Genomic DNA, 20,576 nt, shown 5'->3' on the forward strand with positions numbered 1-20,576 from the left:
CTATCCATTGAAGGAACTTCTTGAACAGTCAGAATTTGATCATGAATACGATCAAAATCTGGACTCATGACATGTAAGGCCAGCACCATGTCATGCTTCCTTTGCATTTCCTCCACTGAGTCAGCATCTAAGAGCATATTTAGTTCTTCAACTGCAGATTGAATTTGAGCAACAAATGAGGTCATATCATGATCTGTTTGCTTATAAGATGTCAACTTGGCAGCTGCATCATACAATCTCTGAATGTCATTGGCATAGATCTTTTGGGCTTTTTTTCAAAAAGAGCAACAAGTTTTGAAGCACCTCAAGGTTCCTAAGATATTTGGCTCCACAGACAGCCACAACAAGGCACAAAACTGGAAGTCAAGCCTTTTCATTGTTCCTGACTTTCTGCCGGTACTTTAGTGAAATCTTTCTCCAAGTGGTCATGATGCCCTTGGCCAAGGAACCAAAGTTCCACAGATGCAGACCAGGACAATTTACTACCACTCAGCTTCTTTGAGGTTATGACAGGTGTCCCAGAGAAAGAAACTGTGGGACCAACAGAAGTTGTAGAAGAGGTTGTAGAGGCCATCTTATAACAAGGAGGAACTGTGCAAACCAAGACGTCGAACACCCCAAACAGAACCTTCATGAAAGGTTCCAACTTGAGAACCCAACCCAACAGTACTGATGAGAGATAATGAAGATCCAGGACCAGATCTAGGTCCAGGGAGATCCGCGAGATGTTTTGTATTGTCGCAGCAAGTTTCCAACCAGTAGAGGGCGGCGTGTAGACTTCACAAGCCAAGCAGAGGGTTTTGGACAAGCGGCACGTGGAGGTGCTTTTGGATGTGCGATTTGCAGGGTTAGGTCACATTCATTGAGGCACACCAAACCTTGGGTTTGACAGATATTTTGCTGGTGGCCGTGGTGTATGGCGGCCGGAGGTAGCAAACTGTGGCATTGGTGATAATCAGGCAGAGCGGGATCATTCCCGCTCTGATACTAACTTGAATATAATGAGAGATATTTTTGGATGAAATGCTTAAGTGTTTTCTCCACACTCAGCTTCTCTTATATATATTAAAATTAGCTTACAAAGGAAGGTTTTACAGAAAACTCAGAACAGAGCATATAAAAAAAATCAAAAAGAAGAACTGTAGCCTAGTACAATAGGGATATAATAACCTATTTTCTAACAGTGTTTTTCATGATTTTTTGTTATGTTTATCATAAATTCTCACTTTTCAGAGGGAATGGGCTGAGGCCAAGCAAGAGTTAAATGAAGAGCGGGAAAATGTGCGGAGATTCACATCAGATCGGGACCAAACACTAAAAAATTCTTTGAGACAGGTTGAGGATATGAGCAAAGAGTTAGCTAATGCATTGCGTGCAGTTGCATCTGCTGAATCAAGGGCTGCTGTTGCTGAGGTACATGTTTTTGTTTGCTCTCTTTTGTATACCTTATTCTTCTCCAAGTCTTCACAAATGGTAAAGATTAACTTCAAGCTCTATACACAGGCAAAACTCTCTGGTCTTCAAAGAAAGATGGGTTCCACAGATGACAAGGTATGTTTCTGTGATTGGTTTTGTTAATTTGTGAAGTGCTGCTGATGGTTTGCCTTTGAGAACTATTAGGGTTAACACTCTATGTTTTAGTGTGTAGAACTTTCATTTGAATATCATTTCCATTTTGCAAGTAAAAATGTTTCTGGGCATTTTAAGACTCCTATTTTTCATTGAAAGAAGAAATTTATTAGATGTGATAGAAATCAAGAATGACCAAGAATCTGAGAGACACAGGAGAATGTTAATGAACAGTTTACAATGTGATATATAATTTTCTATTCTGTGTATCTGAATGAATTGACTGAACTTCTAACAGGTTCTTTAGCATTCATAGTTGGTATCATTACTCGGATTCCTAACTGAAATCTAATGATTGAAACTGATTGCTAGCTATGCTGACAGCTTGGCAAGCTACACATTGCAGTAAAAAGGGCAACCTTGTGGACGAGACTCTCCCCTGAGGTCTGGGGAGAGTAATGTATGCAGCCTTACCCATGCAAATGCAGGGGCTGTTCTTACCAATATTAAAACTCTAATCCATCTGCTTCTCTATGATTTACTGATAGTATCTACATGCCACTCCTTATGGTCAAGTATCTTGTTAATTACGGATAGATTCATGACGTGTTATATAACTGCTTGAAACTTAGTGTTTTGCATCCATCCTATGGAAGTCTAATTTTAGTAAATTTGCTTCCATGCACTCATAATATTTATGCTCTTAATTCTAACTTACTGTATTATTTAATGTAGCTTGTTGAAATAGGTGGAGTGAGTGGATCTTCCACTTTGTCAAGTGATGAGGTGGGCATACATTTTTACATATCAATTTCACTTTATTCTTACACATTTTCTTGTGCAATGTTATGAAAAATTTGAAATATACCAATCTGTTGAGATTATTGAAGTGTGCACAGTAGTCAGTTAAGTATATAGTATGGGTAAATGACAAGACCTTGTGTGGGGACTCTTATATTCCCCCAGAAAAGATGTGTGTTTTTAGGGGTGTGTGTGCAAAATTGACTATTCAATGATCAGTTAGAATTGTTCCCGATCTCATTGCCCTCCTTTGATGCAATTGATGTAATATATGATGGAGTAACTTTTCATTTCCAATAATTTGTTTATTGTAAAATTAAAATTTGGTTTGTCACTTCATAATAAGATCCTGTTTCTTGCTGGCTAGATTTGTCTTTGATGGAAAAGAATTCCAGTTTCAATGTCACAAATTGAATTAGGGTTCTTGAGTCATTGTAAAACTATGGATGGTAAACCCTTTGCAAGATCTGGAATGACTGTAATAGAGACTTAAAAGGAAGTTGGAATTGTACCTATTAAGATGGTATAATTGCACCTTGAATGATTTGGACACGTGAGACTTTAGCAATAGAGGTGTTAGAAGAGTTGATAAGTTGTAGTCCATTAACTAGGAATGGGCCACAAAAGACAGACTTAAGTGAACCCACGAAAAGGATTCAGATCTAAATGATCTCTTGGAAGATTTCTTTTTGGACAGAATGCAGTGGTGTCACTTGATATATGTAGCTGATGCATAGTGTAGAAGGGAATGAGTTCTAAGATAAATGGAAATAAATCAAATGAAATGTACCACTGCTATTTATTAAGAATTACTGCACTGTTTAGACAGTGAGAAACTGAGAGAAAGTAAGCCAGAGAGAGAACAGGTTTTTTGAAAAGGATTTTCTTAAACAGTTTGCGAAGACTCTACAGTGGTGATCAATTTAAGAGAAAGAACCTAAACAATGTTATTAACTATAACTAAAACAGCTACAATGTTGTGCTATCTCTAATATCTGAAACAAGTTGTGCAAGAAATGATTTGCATGAGCACCCCTTCTACTTTGTTTTCTGTTTAATTTACTCTGCAATAATTAGATTTCTTCACACTATACTTGTGATTGTGTTTGACATCCCCCACCCCCAACTTAATCTAGGTTGTTGCTGAATTGCAAAAGGCAAAAGACGAGATTGAAAAGTGGAAAGAGGAAGCGCATGCCAACAAAGCTCACATGCTGCAGGTTATTATTATTTTTCAAACAATTTATATTTAATTTGTAATTAAACTAACTGCCTGTGCTTAAATTTTACAATGAAGTATAAGAGCATTGCTGAGGTGAATGAAGATGCATTGAAAGAGATAGAAAAGGCGCATGAGAAGTTTAAAACAGAGGTATTCTAGCATATTGAATCTTCAAATATGTTTTCCAGTCAATTTTGATATTGTACTTAATGTATTTTGTTTGTCTTGTTAACAAAATAGGCTGACAATGGAAAGAAAGTTTTGGAATCTGAACTTAACTCACTTAGAGAGAAGATGTTAGAGATTGAAAATGAATCTTCTTTGAAATATGAAGAAGTTGCTTCTGAAACTGTTGGAAAGGAAGAGGCTCTTACATCTGCTATGGCTGAAATCACAAATCTTAAAGAAGAAATTTTAACCAAATCGTAAGTTGTATTATGGTGCTGCTCTGTTAAATTTACTGCTAGTTTGGTTTCTCGCATCTCTTACATTTTTTTTGCGCTGTGTAGTTCTCAAATTTCAGCAATGGAAATTCAGATCTCAGGTTTAAAAGAAAACCTGGACAGGGAGCATCAGAAATGGCGGGCAACTCAAACCAATTATGAAAGACAGGTACATGGTTCTTAAAATATGCTTACTTGATTAAACTGTTGCATGATGATTTTGCTTGGCCGTCTGATTTTTGACCAATCTCATTTTAACATATTGGTTTGACTGATATTATAGTATTTAGATTCAACTAGCTGCAAAATATTTAATTTGATGTTGGTTTTTGTTCATTGATTGTGAGAGTTATATCACTCAGTTTTTTAGGAGTTCCTTTTATTTGTCTTTTATGTATTTTTCTTTTGTTTTGTCCATAGTAGTTAATAATGGCCGCATTGGCGGTGGGGCGGTGCAATGAAGGTGGTACATAATTATATATTAATAAAAGATATATAAATAAAAATGTAATAATTTAATAAAATGAATATAATAATAAGAATTATAAAATATATAGTTAAAATAGCGGCCATCCCACTATCCCATTTTTGGGATCGGCTGCTTAACGTCATTATCTGGGACAGACTACTTAATGTATTCCTATATCACTGTCTTTGTTGAACATATATTTTACCCTGTGACCTTTTGGATTCCTACATCACTTTGTTTATCAAATAAAATTTCTTGTCAAATAAATTAATAATTTGGCTGCTTAATGTGCTTATGAAATTTGAGAGAAAGTAAAATAGTGTTTATCATTGATCTGAAAAGATTAGACAAAGTCAATACAATGGAGTACGAATGCTTTAATAATGCTGAAATTCATTCATTGTTGTCTGAGTTATTAATCTTTGAGGATGTGAATGTTTTTTCTAAGCAATTTCTGAAGCTGTTGGATATAACATATTGGATTACCTTTGCTTATTTCGATTTCTTTTCATTGTTTATAATCTTAGATGTTTCTTGTTGTTTAGGTTGTTCTCCAGTCCGAAACTATTCAGGAGTTGACAAAAACATCTGAAGCACTAGCCTTGCTGCAGGAGGAGGCATCTGAATTACGGAAACTAGCCAATACTCAGAAAATTGAAAATGTAAAAAATTTCCTATTCAATTCATAATATAGATTTATTATCTGTTTCTTTTTCAATTCTTTAGCACCAGTACATTTAATTTTTCTTTCTGTTTTGATTTCTAGTTTCTGAGGTGTTTATTGTAGTCCTTATGATACATTTGTTGATTGCCATCAATTAAATATCTTCTACTGCTTTGCTTCTTGAGTGTCAAGCAGTTTTAAGAGGATTCAATAGCTTAAATCCTAGTGACTTTTTTTTCCCATGAATTGTTTATTAATTCTATTTGAGGTTAGACACACATGTACCCAAGAATAAAAGAGTAGTTGCTTATTTTGTAAGTTATGAGTGGACATGTTCTAAAATGAAGCATTTGGTTTTAGTTATTGATGGAGAAAAAGAGATGAAAGATAATCAAAAGTTGAATTGTTATTGACTGAGATGCATTATAATTTATTGTTTCATTTGTTATATGTATGCGTGTATAACCCATTGTACTAACCCTTCTCTATGCTAATAATCTAGCTAACTAGTGAAACAAATCATTATAGGAGAAAGAGGAAATAGCAAAATGAATCCTAAAGGATAATTTAAGATATGATAATATATTTTCTTATATTCTAACACTCTCCCTCAAGTTAAAGCTTAATCAGCTTTGAGCTTATTGCACATAATCTTTTTTCTTGTATGGAAAACAAACTAGCCCTAAATCTAAAGGTTAGGGCTGGAGCAATCTAGAAATTGAGCACAACCACCAAGCAACTAGAGGGACACAACTAACCAACGTGGGTTGGGTATAGTGGAAGGGGCGTGTCCATCACACTGCAGCGAACCAAGGTTCAAATCCCTGCTGTGAGAGGTGTCCACATTTAGTGTGTGGCTGTACCTTGAACAAGATTGCCTCCGGAAGAAGATACCCGTGAGAAACAAAAAAAGGGAAGGGGGGGGGGGGGGGGGCAACTAACCCTGCACATCAACCAAACAAGGGAGGGGGCTCAACAAACCAAGTGCAGTAGCAAACAAGGACATCAGAAGCAATACACAGTTCCCAAGCAATCAAAATGAGAGGGGCATAACAAACAAAAAATGAGGCAGCAGCCACCACATGTGGATTTTTCAAGAGATATTCAAAGACCAAACTAGGTCAACAAAATCAGAGAGCGCTGAACAGTAAAGCAAAAACTTTGGGGTGCAGCCAAAAATCCATGTGAGGCAGTGGATGTTGTGGAGTAAAACAAAAAGATGAAATTGCTGGAGGAGATGCACCCAAAAAGAGGTCTGAAATTGAGGATTTGAGCCCAAATCTGGACGAAGGCCACAACAGAGCATCAACTGTGGTGGCAAAAAAAGGGAGATTTAAATTTGTCAGAATAAGGATACAACGCAAATAAAAGAGGACTTCTTGGAATTAAGGGGAAAGTTATTGATAACTGAACAATTTCATATTTTTAGGATCATGACAGTGAAATTGTAGACCGTAGGTTGTGGAGGGATGATGGTATTGCTATGATACCATGTTGAAGTTATATAGTTTTTGATAGAGGGAGAAGAAATGATGAAAATAAATAAACTGAGTTGTGGCCTCTTTTGGGACTGCATTAATTGCAGCCTGAAAGGTGATGGTTTAATCTCACATTGACTAAAGATATGACTTAAATAGAGCTGATAGAGCTTGGTTAGTTGTCACCTTACGATAGAGCTATCAAAATGGGTTGGTCCTGTCTGTTGGACCTGATTTACCTCGACCCATCTTTTAAACGGGCAAATCCAATTTGACTCACTTAAAGTTGATTCCAAAAATAAGCAGTGTGGCCCGGCCCACCACAGATTGTGGGTTAAATGGGTTGGCCCACCAATCCACCTAAAATAAAAGAAAATTCAACAAAAAAATCAATTTTTTAGAAAAATAAATTTGAATGAATTAGAAAAACATTAGTTAAATTAAATTTTTCATTATCCACACACCACAACAAGACATTATCACAAGCTAGAAGTCTAGAACTATAATAACAAAAACTTTAAAAATAGTCTTGAACAAAACACTAAATAAAACAAAATACTAAGAGTGTATTTTAGGTGAGTTTTACACTTTCTAATTAAATGAACAAAATACTTTAAAGTCTTAAAAAAGTATTATAAAATACTAATATGTTATTTTTTAGGTGGGTTAATTGGGCCAACCTGACCAACCATGGGTTCAACCTGGGTGGGTCAGTTCAAGTTTTAGATCCTACTGTAAAATTTCCCCTTTTTTGGGCCCCACCCAGTCCGGACCTGTGGTGGGCCAGGTTGACCTTTGGGTTATGGCCCATTTTGACAGCTCTTCCTTACGAGGTGGTTTTGTAGGGTTGCATTAAGCCCTACACACAAATTCTAAAAGATACTAACTCAAATATTTGCCAATTAGGAAAGCGGATAATGATAGGAGAGATCTAAACTAGTCAAACTCAAAACAATAATACAACACGATAGAGGACTTCTTGGAATTGAGGGTTGAAAACAGAACAATTCCATATTTTGAAAAACATTGACAATGTTGTCATAAACCACTGGTCATGGAGGATGGTATTGCTATGATACCGTGCTGAGTTATATAGTTTTAGATATTGAGGAAGAAAAAATTATTAAAATAAATAAACACTGAATTGATTTTGTTGGAAAGCTGCCTTAATTGCAGTCATCCCTAGCCTGTATTGTTTGTGGCCTCGTTGGACTGCATTAATTGCATCCTTAAAGTTGGTGGTTTTGTCCCACATCGACTAGAGATATGGCTTAAATATAGCTTATAAAGATTGGGCAGCCCTCACCTTGCAACCTGGTTTTGTGGGGTTGCATTAGGCCCTAAAATATGAACTCAAATATTAGCCAATTAGGAAAACAAATCATGATAGATGATTTCTAAACTAGCTGGATTAAGAATACAACACAATGCTGAGCAAAAAAAAAAAGAATACAACACAATAAAGGACTTTTTGGAATTAAGGCTAAAGTTATTGAAACAAAACAATTCCTTATTTTTAGGATACATTGAAATTGTAAATCACACGTCATGGAAGATGGTATCGTTATGATACTATGAAGTTATACAATTTTAGATATCAAGGGAGAGATTACATATTGAGGAAGAAAAAAGTGATAAAAGACACATAAACGCTGAATTGATATTAATTCAAATATTAGCTAATAAGGAAAACTATTCTTGATAAGATAAAGAAATATGGTGGCTAAAGGATGTGATAAGATATTTTCATATAATCTAGTTAAGTACCATTAATCCTAGGAATTGTGCTGATAATGTACATACAACATTATAGTGTGATTTATACATCCAGAATGTAAGATGGTGATTGATTATTATTTTTTATTTTAACATTTCTAGCTATATATTATAGTTGCCCAATCAGATATCCCACATTGACTAGTGGTGTGACTAAAATAAAGAATTTAAGTGGGGGCATCCCTCACCTCTTGATCTTGCTTTGGGGTTATTTTAGGTCTAAATCTAAATTCTAAGATGGTATTATAGCATATCCTAACAATTGCTTTTGAGCCTATTGGACCACCCATTATTGGATCACTTGTCGATGTCTAGTCCTGCAAATTTCACGCTTGAAATGTCTAGTACAAGACATGACAGGTGTGTGATGCAGATCCCACATCTAGGAGTAAAAGTAATGTAGCACAAATAGAACAAGGTACAAAGAAGAATAAAGCTTGAGTCTTTTGAGAGTAATAAGAAGCAACCTGGCCCCAACATGTTTACTCTTTCGCATTGGGCCAAGCTCTTTCTGATATTGCTAATTCCTCTTGATATATAATTTATTATTGCTTGAGGACATGTCGATGTGAGCTTTGGAAAACAAATATGAAGGAAATGTTTATTGATATACTGTTTGCTTCCGCACTTGTCATTTTCCCCTTCAACCTTGAATACTTGCTACTTTGCCTTTTTTCCCTTGTTCTATGTTTTGTCTCTGCATATTTTTTATGGGTTGCTTTTCATATCATGAATATAAATCTGACAAGTTTTAAATTACAATTTGTGTGTTTAACAGAATGAACTAAAGACTAAGTGGGAAGATGAGAAGGCACAACTAGAAAAGTCTAGGAATGATGCTGAGAAGAAATACAATGAAATCAATGAACAGGTGATTCAGAATATCTTTCTTGACTATTTTTTATGTGCTTCAGTACAAAAGGAAACTTTTGCAGTCAACTGTTGATTATGCATTATAGATGGTTACATACCAGGTTTATTTGCATAGCTTTATTATGTTAATAAAATATTGAATCAATGCTACATGATTGTTGCTTACTGTCAAAATTTTTTGGTCTCTAATTTGATTCATCTGGGAAATGTGTTATTAATATTCTAAATGTTATTAATATGCAACTGGTATGGATATTATTTGAGTTTATCTGGGATTGGACAATGTTGCTCACTGTATGTCTTTTCATTTTCATTTTCTTGTGTTAATTTCCTCTTTTCTTTTTTGGAGGATTCCTTATCCATATGTTGGTTTCCCCGTCTTAATTTTACTTTTTTCTCATCTTTTCAATTGCATTTGTTTTGGAGAATTAGGTATATATTTTTGGAAAATTTTCCATGGCGGGAGATGCATTGTTGATTTGTATGCTGAGGATTTTTATTGCATAGAAGTCAGAACTATATATGGCATGATGTTTGCTTGCTGTGATTTCCTACATCTACTATTGTGCCGTAATAGTTGATATCATTCTATTAAATAATTTTTTCTACATTTTCAGAATAAAATACTACATAGCCAACTTGAGGCTTTTCATATTCAATGGGCCGAGAAGGAGCGTAATGCTGCTGGTATTTCATCTGGAAGTAGTAGTGCAGATGCCTTTGGTGATGCTGGTCTTCAAAACGTGATTAATTATCTCAGACGTTCCAAAGAAATTGTACATATCTGTGCCTTGTTAAATTCCCTTCTATCTGTATGTTCATCTCATGGTTATCTAATAGTGTCTCTTTTTTTACAGGCAGAAACAGAAGTTTCGTTGTTAAAACAAGAGAAGCTGCGATTACAGTCACAGGTAAAATTATGTATTTCTTTCTTATGTTTATTCCAAGATGAAGGATAAATTATTTAAGTATTCATTATTAATATTTATATTAAATTATTCTTATATTCATATTATGGGTTATTACCTAATATATTATTCCAAATTGCACCAGTTGTCTGACACGAGTAATACCTTCTCTTTCAATCTTCATATAATTATCTTTACAGATAGATTTATCTGTAACTCAACCCAGTCTCTTATCCAGTCGCTATTTCTCTGCAAATTTGAAGTGGTGATAGTTGTATTTTTGTTTTTTAAGGATTTGTGGATGGGGATTGGATTTTGGTATTATATTTCTTGCCTTTTTTCTGTATAACTTATCCCATAAAAAAATTCCCAACTATGGTTTCAAAGAGATTGAATATCTCTATTGTTACTGGTGCCTGAGGCCCTGGATGTGGACGTTGCTGTATGTTTTGTTTCTGACGCTATTTAACAGCTGCCTCTCCCCTTCTAATGTTCACTGCCAAAAAGAGCTAATATATTGTTTGGTTATACAAAATCAATGGTAAGAATAGTCTTTTGCTTTTTCATGTTTATGCTGGCATTTGAAACTCATTTGGATATAAAAGACTTCATTTTATTATTTATATTTGGGAATGATTCTGTTCATGTGAAAGGTCCTTATAATAAACTTGACTTTTGAATTCAGTTTCTTTTGACCATCTATGAATTTATTCTGTGTATTTAGTGTTATAACCTTATTGGATCACTTGATTCTCTGTAGCTTGAGACTGCTTTGAAGGCAGCAGAGTCTGCACATGCATCACTAGAAACTGAGCGTGCAAAATCAAGATCATTTTTGTTTACCGAAGAAGAGTTCAAAGCATTGCAGCTTCAGGTTGAGAATCCTATCATCAGAATCCACTTTTCTTCATTATCCATGGCTTGTTTCTTGATGACATAAGTTGATATTTTTAACTGAAGTGTTTCCTAATGATGTTGTGTTTAATCCAATGAGCTGATTTTTTAAAATCATTTGCAGGTCAGAGAAATGAACTTACTTCGTGAGAGTAACATGCAGCTCAGGGAAGAAAATAAACACAATTTTGAGGAATGTCAGGTATACGGCTTTGCCAATTACGTATTCCCATTTTGTTGTTATTTCAATATACAAAGTTCAATAAAGCATTGCATACTAATAAGCTAGGAAAAAAGTTTTTGTATTCCTCCCATCTCTCCTTCCTCTTCTATACTATATCCTGCTTCATAAAATTATCTGCGTTGACTTGTCATAATAACATGATGTAGTTTGTTAGTTGAAATATACTTTGGTAAAATCTGTTGCATTGTTTAGTGTTTTCCTGTTACTGATACACAACTTTCTTGGCCTTAGAAATTGCGTGAACTGGCACAAAAGGTTAGAGCTGAGACAGAGAACCTAGAGAATCTCCTGAAGGAAAGAGAAATTAAGCTTGATGGCCATACGAAAGAAATTGAAACCCTAAAAATGGAAAAAGATCATCTCAATAAGAAGGTTACTGAGGTATTTTCTTTCCAAACCTTAACAAAATATTTGTTATAAATGTATTATGGTGTCTTTGATCTACATTCTTTTTCTAAATTTTTTTTGTTTTCTTTTCAGCTGCTTGAAAGGAGTAAAAATGTTGATGTTGAGGATTATGATCGAGTGAAGAAACTTGCTAAAGAGATCCAGGTTGTTATATTAACATAAATTGTTCATTTTAATGAATATTCAGGCTTCTGTCAACCTTGAAGTTGTCTAGCACCGTTTATCATTTAATACATGTTTGGTGTTCCTTTTCTTATACATCAAATCTGTTATCTAAAGTTGGCTTGTTTAGTAAAGATTACTTGGTTATCAAACTTGGTCTGCCTATTCAAAAACTACTATGAACTCTATCCTAAATAAAATCATGCAATTTTGAAGATCTATGGTAGAATTGAGATTCAAATTGTTCTTTCTGGACTTTTGTTTCTCCTTCCGTTGTCTACTTTTTTATCACTCAATTAAGCTTAAAGAGGAAGAATGAATCAAGCAATCTTTGTTTTGTCAATCCTCTTATCCTTTTCAAATTTTAGTTTTGTGTTGCTATTTTCTTAATTGCTGAACAGCACATAGAGGAGAACATATAATTTCATTCCCAAAATTATAACTATATTTGGAATACCAATGGAGCTAAATATCAGATTGAGCAGTTTTGAAATTGCCAAGAAACTTCAAGTTTTCTTAGATAGATAGATACACACACAGAGAGAGAGAGAGAGCATTGTTAGATTTCTATTTATTGTACTCAATTTGAAGTGAGATGTCATTATCGTTTCTAGAATTTATCATCTTTATATTTTATCTCATCAGGATAAACTAAGAGAGAGGGATGCTCGGATTGAGGAAATTGGTAAAAGTCTATCAGAAAAGCAGGATTCTGTTTCATCCCTAGAGAAAGATCTTTCAAACTGCCGATTGGAGCTTGCAGAGAGAGAGAAGAGAATTAATGACATTCTGCATAATGAGGTCTCTGAGATACTCTCTATCTTTGATGTTTGGAGAAATATTTTCTTTATTAACATTTTGTTGTTTTATGATTAAAACAGGCTAACCTAAAACTTGATTCAGAGAAGCATAGGAAACTGCTGGCTCAGTTTAAGGTGCATGGAAATTCTTATTTTGGAAAATAGATAGAGTACTCTGGATAATTGTATATTCCTTTATATATATATATATATATATATTTTTTTTTTTTTTTCATTTTCACATTGTTTTTTTTTTCCACCATCCTTTTCCAGAAGAGGATTGATGTTTTGTCAAGGGAAAAAGAAGACCTAGGAAAAGAGAACCAGCAACTTTCTAGGCAATTAGATGAAATTAAACAAGGTATTCATCTTTTTTTTTTTTTTTAAATCTCCCTTGTTGTCTGTTTATATTTGTTTCTAATCTGCTACTGCTGCTGGAATTTATTGTTAAATTTTCATGGTGTATATCAGGGAAAAGGTCAACAAGTGATACAACTGGTGAACAAGCGATGAAGGAGGAAAAGGACACAAGAATACAGGTACATTTGGAACAGTGTTTTTGATTTTTCTCCCTTTCCTTTTGTGGGACATGCAACCCTCTTTGTCTTAATTTTACTTGTTATTTTCTGTTTGCTAGATTCTGGAGAAACATCTGGAGAGACTGAGAGATGAATTAAAGAAGGAGAAGGAAGAGAGTCGTTTAGAGAAAAGTAGACGACTGAAGACTGAAAAGGCCATAAAGGACTCTTACAACAATGTTGAACAGGTTCCACCCCTTGCCCACCCACGCTCGCCTTTTGTATCTTGTACCTTTAAGCAACTTATTTGTTTTAATTTCTTGTATGGTTTGTACCTATTATCATATTTGCTCAACAAAATCAAGAGTTTACACCCTCATTTTACTGACTTGCATATGCTGAAGGGGGGTATTAAATGATTACGGTATAATAGTTAAAATACCTTCTCTTAATTGAATTATTTAAATTTTGGTTTTAATAGAGCCTATTACTTTTTGGACTCTGGTAGCTGCCCCTACCCCTTTGTGAGATATGATTGGTGGTGGTTAAGCTAGTAGAAAAAAGGTGGGTAAATATTTTGTCTGGAGAATAAATCCATTTCTTACCCCCACAATCAATTGTTGAACTCCTGCATTTGAACCAAAATCTAGCTAGGTTTCAGTGTTGTCTTATTATGAAAAACCCAAGTCCCACATCGGCTAGAGATAAGGTCAAGATAGAATATATAAGTGGAGGGCAACCCTCATCTCATGAGTTAACTTTTGGGGTTGAGTTAGATCCAAATACATCATAAGATGTCAATCTTGAACTTTCCTCTACATTCAATGCGGAAAGGATAATGTCTAGTGAGACGGCTCAGGTTCATATAATTTTCAGAATGTTTTTTATGAAAATTTGACTCAGTTGAGGGCTCATGTTTGTTTGTTGGTTTTTTTTTTAATGATTTTTGCCTTGATTACTTGTATATACTGTGATTCATATCCAAGTACCTTCTGTGTTACTTCTGGTCTTAACATACAATGATGAAATTGCAATTGTTCTTTATAGAAGCATCGGAAGAATGCAGTTTTCGTTTCTTTGCTTGTTACAATGCTTTATGAGGATTATCTTTTAGTCACATCTTCATTTTGAGTTGAGGAAGAGATTGGATATTAAAACTGAAAGGGAGAGGTGAGGAGGTAGGAAAGGTTTCAAGTTCAGAGTCAAAGAATTAGGCCATCAAATTTGCCTAAGCTATCTGTATTTTTTGTACTTGTATGTGTGTGTGTGTGTGCGCACTGATATTAGTTTGGTTGAGATGTAAATACAGACCATAAGATATATGTATTTTCTTCACTCCTTTTATTGATTTATTTACTTTCAGGAGAAAATAAAATTGATTAATGAAATTGAGAGGTACAAGGAGTCTCTGAAAAGGTTATCTGATGAAGTTGAAAAGCTTAAGATTGTTATTGGAAATCTTCCTGAGGTAATGATTCAAAACTGGTTTATTGTGCAATCAAACTAATGTTGAACAGATAGACATGGTTTAGCCTGCAGGGGTTATTTTTATGACTATGTTCTGAGGCCTCTTCATTTGCTTATATATTTGAGTCAATTATTTTAGAGCAGAACTCTTTATCCTCCTTTGATTTTTGTATGATTTTTCTAGGGTTCAAATGTGGTTCAACTTCTTTCTGGATCCAATGTTGATGACTTTGCTGCTCCTTACATATCTGCTGTGGAAAGTTTTGAAAAGGAAGCTCAGTCAGTATTTCGTGAGCTTGGAGGTCGCGGTAATCTTGGAGATGCAGCAACAGTTACGGATGGTTCAGCAGCTGCTACAGGTGATTTATAATGTTGTGCAGATCAAGTTTGTTGAATAAGTGTTTTTAAAAACGAGTAGAATAATGATTTTAGAAAGAGAATGCAGTTTTCCAGTATTACTCGTGGTTTTCTACATAAGCTAGCCTTGTACCTCTGGCTATATTAATGGATTGACTACAACATGGCAGGTTCTCTTGTCCATCCTCAACCCCAAGGCATTACATTTTCAGCGGCCCCTGGAGCTAGTGGTTTACCACCTAAAGCCAGTGGAGAAAGTGAGAAAAGACTTGCATTACCCAAAGCTAGTGTTGAAACTCGTCGAGCAGGTAGGAGATTGGTCAGGCCTAAACTACTAAGACCTGAGGAGCTACAAGGTGGTGACACGGAAATGTCTGATGCCGAAGGACCAGGGGGCAAGCCTGGGCCATCTAGTGACACTGAAACTAGTAGTGTTGTTCAATCATCTCAACAATTGGCTCGTAAGCGTGTTGCTCCTACCTCCACTTCTGAATTACGTGAAGAATCAGTTGCACCTGGTGAGAAGAGCTCCGATGTCTTGAAGAAGTCTAAAGGATCTGAGTCCCCAGAAGAGAATACAGAAGAACAACCTGCTGCGACTCTGGAATTTACTGGCAGTCACCCTGTCACTGAAGAATTATTGGATAGTAGTGACATGCCCCAAGGCCAAAATGAGGAGGTTGGTGACGCTCAAAATGAAGATGGTGAAATTGCTGTTGGGAATGATGAGGAATCCAAAGATCCACAGAACTTGGATGTTACTGGTCAAGAGGAATTACAAGGTGACAAAACTGGAACTTTAGAAGAGAATCCGGATCAACCTGTTGATGCAAAAATGCTGTCTGATGAGATGCAGAGGGATCAGACAGACCCAGACAACCAGCAGTCAACATTGGCGCCCAGTGGTGAGAGAGAAGAGGGAGAATTGTTGCCAGATATCGGTGATCTAGAGGGTGCTAGTGATTTGTCTAACATTGCCGAAAACCAAGAATCTCGGGAAGGTCTATCTGAGTCTGCTGCAACCCCTGAACGTTCTCCGGCTACGGTTGATGATGATGCTCTAGAGGCCGGTGAGATTAATTCTCCTGAGCTTTCAAGTGATGATAAGAATGATGAGGGTGACTCGGTAGAGGATGCTGCTGATGCTTCCGACAAGTTGATGGACGTCAATGAACAAATATCAGCCGAGAGCGATCAGGTGGCCGAGCCTACACCTGTGGCAAGTGAGGGTGCTACTTTGACAAGCAGTGTTGTAGAGAGTAGCTCCTCTAAAGTGAACTTACCTGTTCCAAGGCAAGGGACCCCCAATGCCCCTGCTGAAACAGAAGAGACAAAGCAGGCATCACCTATTGGTAGTACTTCAACGACTATAATTTTATCAGAGCGAGCACGGGAAAGGGCCCAAATGAGACAGGCTGGGTTGGTTTCTTCTACCCTTAGAGGTCGTGGAAGAGGCGGTGCTCCCCGTGGTCGAGTTGGTCGAGTTAGGGGAGTAGTACGCCGACCACCTCCACCACCTGGCAGTGATCAATGAACAACGAGTTCACCGTCTGTGATTGATGGTTAATGAAATGATTTGACTTGGTATTGTAAACTTCTCCCTTCGTCTGAACGATGGCATTGTAGACCAGTTAGTAGGCGTAAATTGGCGACCAGTTTTCGTCAATGTAAATACAATTTTGCTTTTCACTCATTTCTCCCCTTACCTATCTAATTTTGCCTCAATTAGCTTGGTTGGATTTACATCATGTTAGATATGCGGGAATTGTGGTTTTATTTAGCATTCATTTCCCAAGGGGTTTTTATGTTGGAAAAAAATTGAATTACTTTTCACTCATTTCATTTCATAGAATCATGAGTGGGCATGGAATCTGTTCTTCGGAAGGTGTTATTTGAATTCGTTCCTGGTATTAGATATAAAAGTATTCACATTTTTGGGTAAAAGATAATTTAAGTCCCGTTATTACACATTAGAAGGTCTACACGTTTACGTTATGATTTTTCATGTTTAAAGCCAATTCAAATAATAAAAATAGTTGTATGATCTGCAGTAAAAAAAAATAGTTGTATGATCTATTCAGGAAATTATCAAATAAATAATTGCTTTACATATGCTTTAGAAAATTGGGCTAGTGTGTATGACCAATCAAATATAAGAATAAGAATACATAATATAATGATTGGGGTATATCTTTTTTGGTAAGGTTCAACGTTTTATGTATATCTTTTTTGGTATATCATTTGGATATCATCACCAAATGATATACCAAAAAATTATACCAATTTTGTGATTCAATATTGAGAATTCTATTTTCTGCATGTTGGTTTGATTGCAAAATAATTTTGTGAATAGGCTTTCAAGATAGATAATGATTGGGGTTAGTCAGTTAAGTTGTGTACGTCGTTGAGTCTGAATAGGTTTTCTCTACATGTGTGAATAATATGAAAGCATCTTCGATGTGGTGCTTGTTATTTATTTGACGACGTAGTGTGTTTGGATGGAGAAATTTTAAATTCTGAGAAATTTTAAATTCTAAGAATTTTAAATACTTCAATTGAAATTTTTTTATTTTCAAAATTGTGTTTGGATAAAAAAATTAAAATTACGAGGATAAAAAAAATGAATGAAAAAAAAGAGAATATATGGTTGGTGTACTAGTTATACGTGTTCCTCTATACTCACATCCGATCAATATTTTAGGAGTTTCTCGCCTTTTAGAAAGGAAATTGAAATTTCAGATTTTTAGTTGTTTAAAATTCTGTTTTAAAATTCCAAAATTTTAAATTCTTCATAAAAACATCCAAACAATGAATTCTAAATTAGAGAAATTTAAATTCTCTGATAAATTACTTTTCTCAGTTAAAATTCTCTATCCAAACACATTAAAAGATATGAAAAGAAGGTGAGAATATATTTGATCGACTTTATGAAGTGAGAAGTGATAAAGTATGCAAAACATTGTGACAGATGTCAATGATACGTTTGTTTACATATCATACCAATCACCAAACATCACTAATTATCCTATGGCCAGAACAATTTAAATACCCCGCAGTGACAATTGATTGTTTTACCAAATTGGTAAAGGTAAAGTAATAAGCAAGAATTTAGTAAAGTTCCTATATTGACACATTATATCTCCTTTCAAAACATAGACCAATATATCTTTAGGGATACTGGAAGATATGGGCATTAAATAACACTTCACCTTTGATAAGAATCAAAAGGTTCGATCCAAGAACTTACAAGAGGCACAATTCTTAAAACTCACAGAGTGAAAATATAATCTTATTCAAGTATGTCAAATGCAAGATAGTAAAAACCTATTGAAGTGAATCAGTTGATCATTAGAAGGGGTGAATAGTGACACAAAAATTAATCAGTTATTTTTTTTGCACACACACTTTGTTTTTGGTTTGTCTTCTTAAGCTTCTCGCTTAGAAATCAAAAGACTTACAAGAGTAATACCTCTCCTTCAAAAGTACTTGGATAAAAGAATAATTCAAGATAAAATCTTTAAGTAAACTTGCATCTTATTGCTTCAAAATCTATTCTTAAAATCTCATATTATGTTAAATAACACATTCTGGTTTTGATTTTTATTACATAGAGTAAGTGGTGTTGCTTTTAAATGATAAAATTATTTTATGAAAAACTTTTGATTAAAATCTCAGTTATACTTTTGAAAACAAGGTTTTTGAAAAGCAAATAGCAACAAAGATAAACAAAAAGCAAAACAGCACACCAAGAAATTACATTGGTTTATCCCAACCAGGGCTACGTCTAGTACTTACACCTATAGGAACTATATTGGATCTTTCCTGAAGCCTCCATAGGATCCTTACAACCAATATTATCTAAGCCTTTGCAGGGTCCACCTGAGTATTACTTTTGAAAAGCCATTCAAGCTTCATCCTAAGTATTCTTTCGCAAAGTCTCTTTAAGTTTCCTTGTCAACCAGCTTGCACTCTTGAATATATCTATTCATTGGGATAGCTTTGTTGGGTGCTAATTGTTGTCTTAGTGGCTTCCTCATGATTTTGAATCATGAGAAGTTTTCTGGAGATTGTATCCACAACATATCTTCTTGAGATGCATTGTTACTAGAATGCTATGTGCTACAATATCTTTTCTACTTGGTTGTTGGTTCTCCAACTAGAACAACTGTCTTACTTGTTAAACAAGTGGTCTCAATAACTTAAGAGGGGGGTGAATTAAGTTTCAAAATTTTTCCTTAACAAATTTTAATTCTCTCTTTAAAAGATATATGCAAACTTAATATGTAGAAAAAGAAGCAATGAACAATTTATTCGATGCTCTTTAAATGTGCAAAATAAAATTAAACTGCAATAATGTAAATGAGATTAGGGAAGAAAGAATTGCAAACTCAGTTTATACTGGTTCGACCACTTCCTGTGCCTACGTCCAGTCTTCAAGCAATCCACTTGAGATTTCCACTATCCTTGTAAATTTTTTTACAACTTCTGAACCACCTAGGGATACCTTTCCCTTGTGTTTAGAAAAATTTACAAATCAAGAGACCCATTGTCTCTTGATTACAACAAAGTTTGCTTTTGAAGTACATAAGATTTTTTCTCTCTTTAAGAGAAGAATAATACAACTTGAAGAACTTAAAAGAATCCAAATGCAAGTGTTTGGCCAAAGGTTTGCTTTTGAGAGAATAAAACAATGAAGTTCTGAAAAGCTCTAAAGATTTTCGAACACAAGTCACATATTTATAGGCCTTTGGTGGCTTTTCAAACACTCATGAAAGGATGTGAATTTTCAGAGTTATTTTTGAAATTTCCTCACTAGTAATCAATTACAGATCTTTGGTAATTGATTACACAGTTAATAATTGAGGAGTCATGTCTTTTCAGTTTGAATTTCAAAAAAATTCGTTACTGGTAATCAATTACACAAAGGTGGTAATCGATTACAACCTTTAAAATTCAAATTCAAACTTTTTTAAAGCTTTGCAAAATTAATTTTTGCTTCTGGTAATCGATTACTAGAGAGAAATATACTATTTTAAAAGGTGTAAAAACACTTAAAACTTTTTATAAGAGATTTTGAAAATTTAAGCATTCAAGGCCAAACTTTTGCAATCTTTTAAGAGATTCTTTTAACAAATAATGGATTATCATGAATCCTTTCTCTTGATCTCTTGAACTTGTAGTAAACTTTGAATTGTGTTCCTACGACTTCGACGATACCAAGAATCACAATGAACTTAGAACTTTAGAAACAGTGGTGTCCAAGCACTGATGCATGTCTTGACTAGTGTGTGCTTTTGTATTGGTGAGACACGTTTCTCATCGCGAACCACTTGACAATGAAACTTTTGATGATCCTTGAGTCATGTGTAACTTTTGATATCTACACCTTATTTTAAGTTATCCCCAACATCAGGCTTCCGATCATACAATACTTTCAATATCTGCATTGTGACCCAAAAAACATGATTGTCTTTCCAGCTTCGGAATAGCTCTTATAATCTATATCATAGGAAGCTTCAATTG

The 20,576-nt window shown here is 34.9% G+C and overlaps 1 protein-coding gene across 1 annotated transcript in view; it reads left to right on the forward strand.

Moving 5' to 3' along the window:
- The window catches only part of LOC114387666 (nuclear-pore anchor-like), a 35,873-nt gene extending 18,936 nt beyond the window's left edge, over positions 1–16,937 (forward strand). The window contains exons 26-48 of the mRNA XM_028347870.1: positions 1,234–1,413; positions 1,504–1,551; positions 2,305–2,355; positions 3,507–3,590; positions 3,668–3,742; positions 3,833–4,017; positions 4,102–4,204; positions 5,050–5,166; positions 9,201–9,293; positions 9,913–10,071; positions 10,153–10,206; positions 10,964–11,077; positions 11,222–11,299; positions 11,573–11,722; positions 11,822–11,893; positions 12,557–12,712; positions 12,793–12,846; positions 12,985–13,072; positions 13,183–13,250; positions 13,349–13,477; positions 14,593–14,697; positions 14,881–15,055; positions 15,224–16,937. Coding sequence (XP_028203671.1) covers positions 1,234–1,413; positions 1,504–1,551; positions 2,305–2,355; positions 3,507–3,590; positions 3,668–3,742; positions 3,833–4,017; positions 4,102–4,204; positions 5,050–5,166; positions 9,201–9,293; positions 9,913–10,071; positions 10,153–10,206; positions 10,964–11,077; positions 11,222–11,299; positions 11,573–11,722; positions 11,822–11,893; positions 12,557–12,712; positions 12,793–12,846; positions 12,985–13,072; positions 13,183–13,250; positions 13,349–13,477; positions 14,593–14,697; positions 14,881–15,055; positions 15,224–16,587 — 3,702 coding nt within the window. The 3' untranslated portion in view covers positions 16,588–16,937. The remainder of the gene's footprint in view (positions 1–1,233; positions 1,414–1,503; positions 1,552–2,304; positions 2,356–3,506; positions 3,591–3,667; positions 3,743–3,832; positions 4,018–4,101; positions 4,205–5,049; positions 5,167–9,200; positions 9,294–9,912; positions 10,072–10,152; positions 10,207–10,963; positions 11,078–11,221; positions 11,300–11,572; positions 11,723–11,821; positions 11,894–12,556; positions 12,713–12,792; positions 12,847–12,984; positions 13,073–13,182; positions 13,251–13,348; positions 13,478–14,592; positions 14,698–14,880; positions 15,056–15,223) is intronic.
- Positions 16,938–20,576: the final 3,639 nt, after the last annotated feature.

The sequence above is a fragment of the Glycine soja genome, chromosome 15, assembly GCF_004193775.1.
Source record: "Glycine soja cultivar W05 chromosome 15, ASM419377v2, whole genome shotgun sequence".
In the NCBI taxonomy this organism is placed as follows: Eukaryota; Viridiplantae; Streptophyta; class Magnoliopsida; order Fabales; family Fabaceae; genus Glycine; species Glycine soja.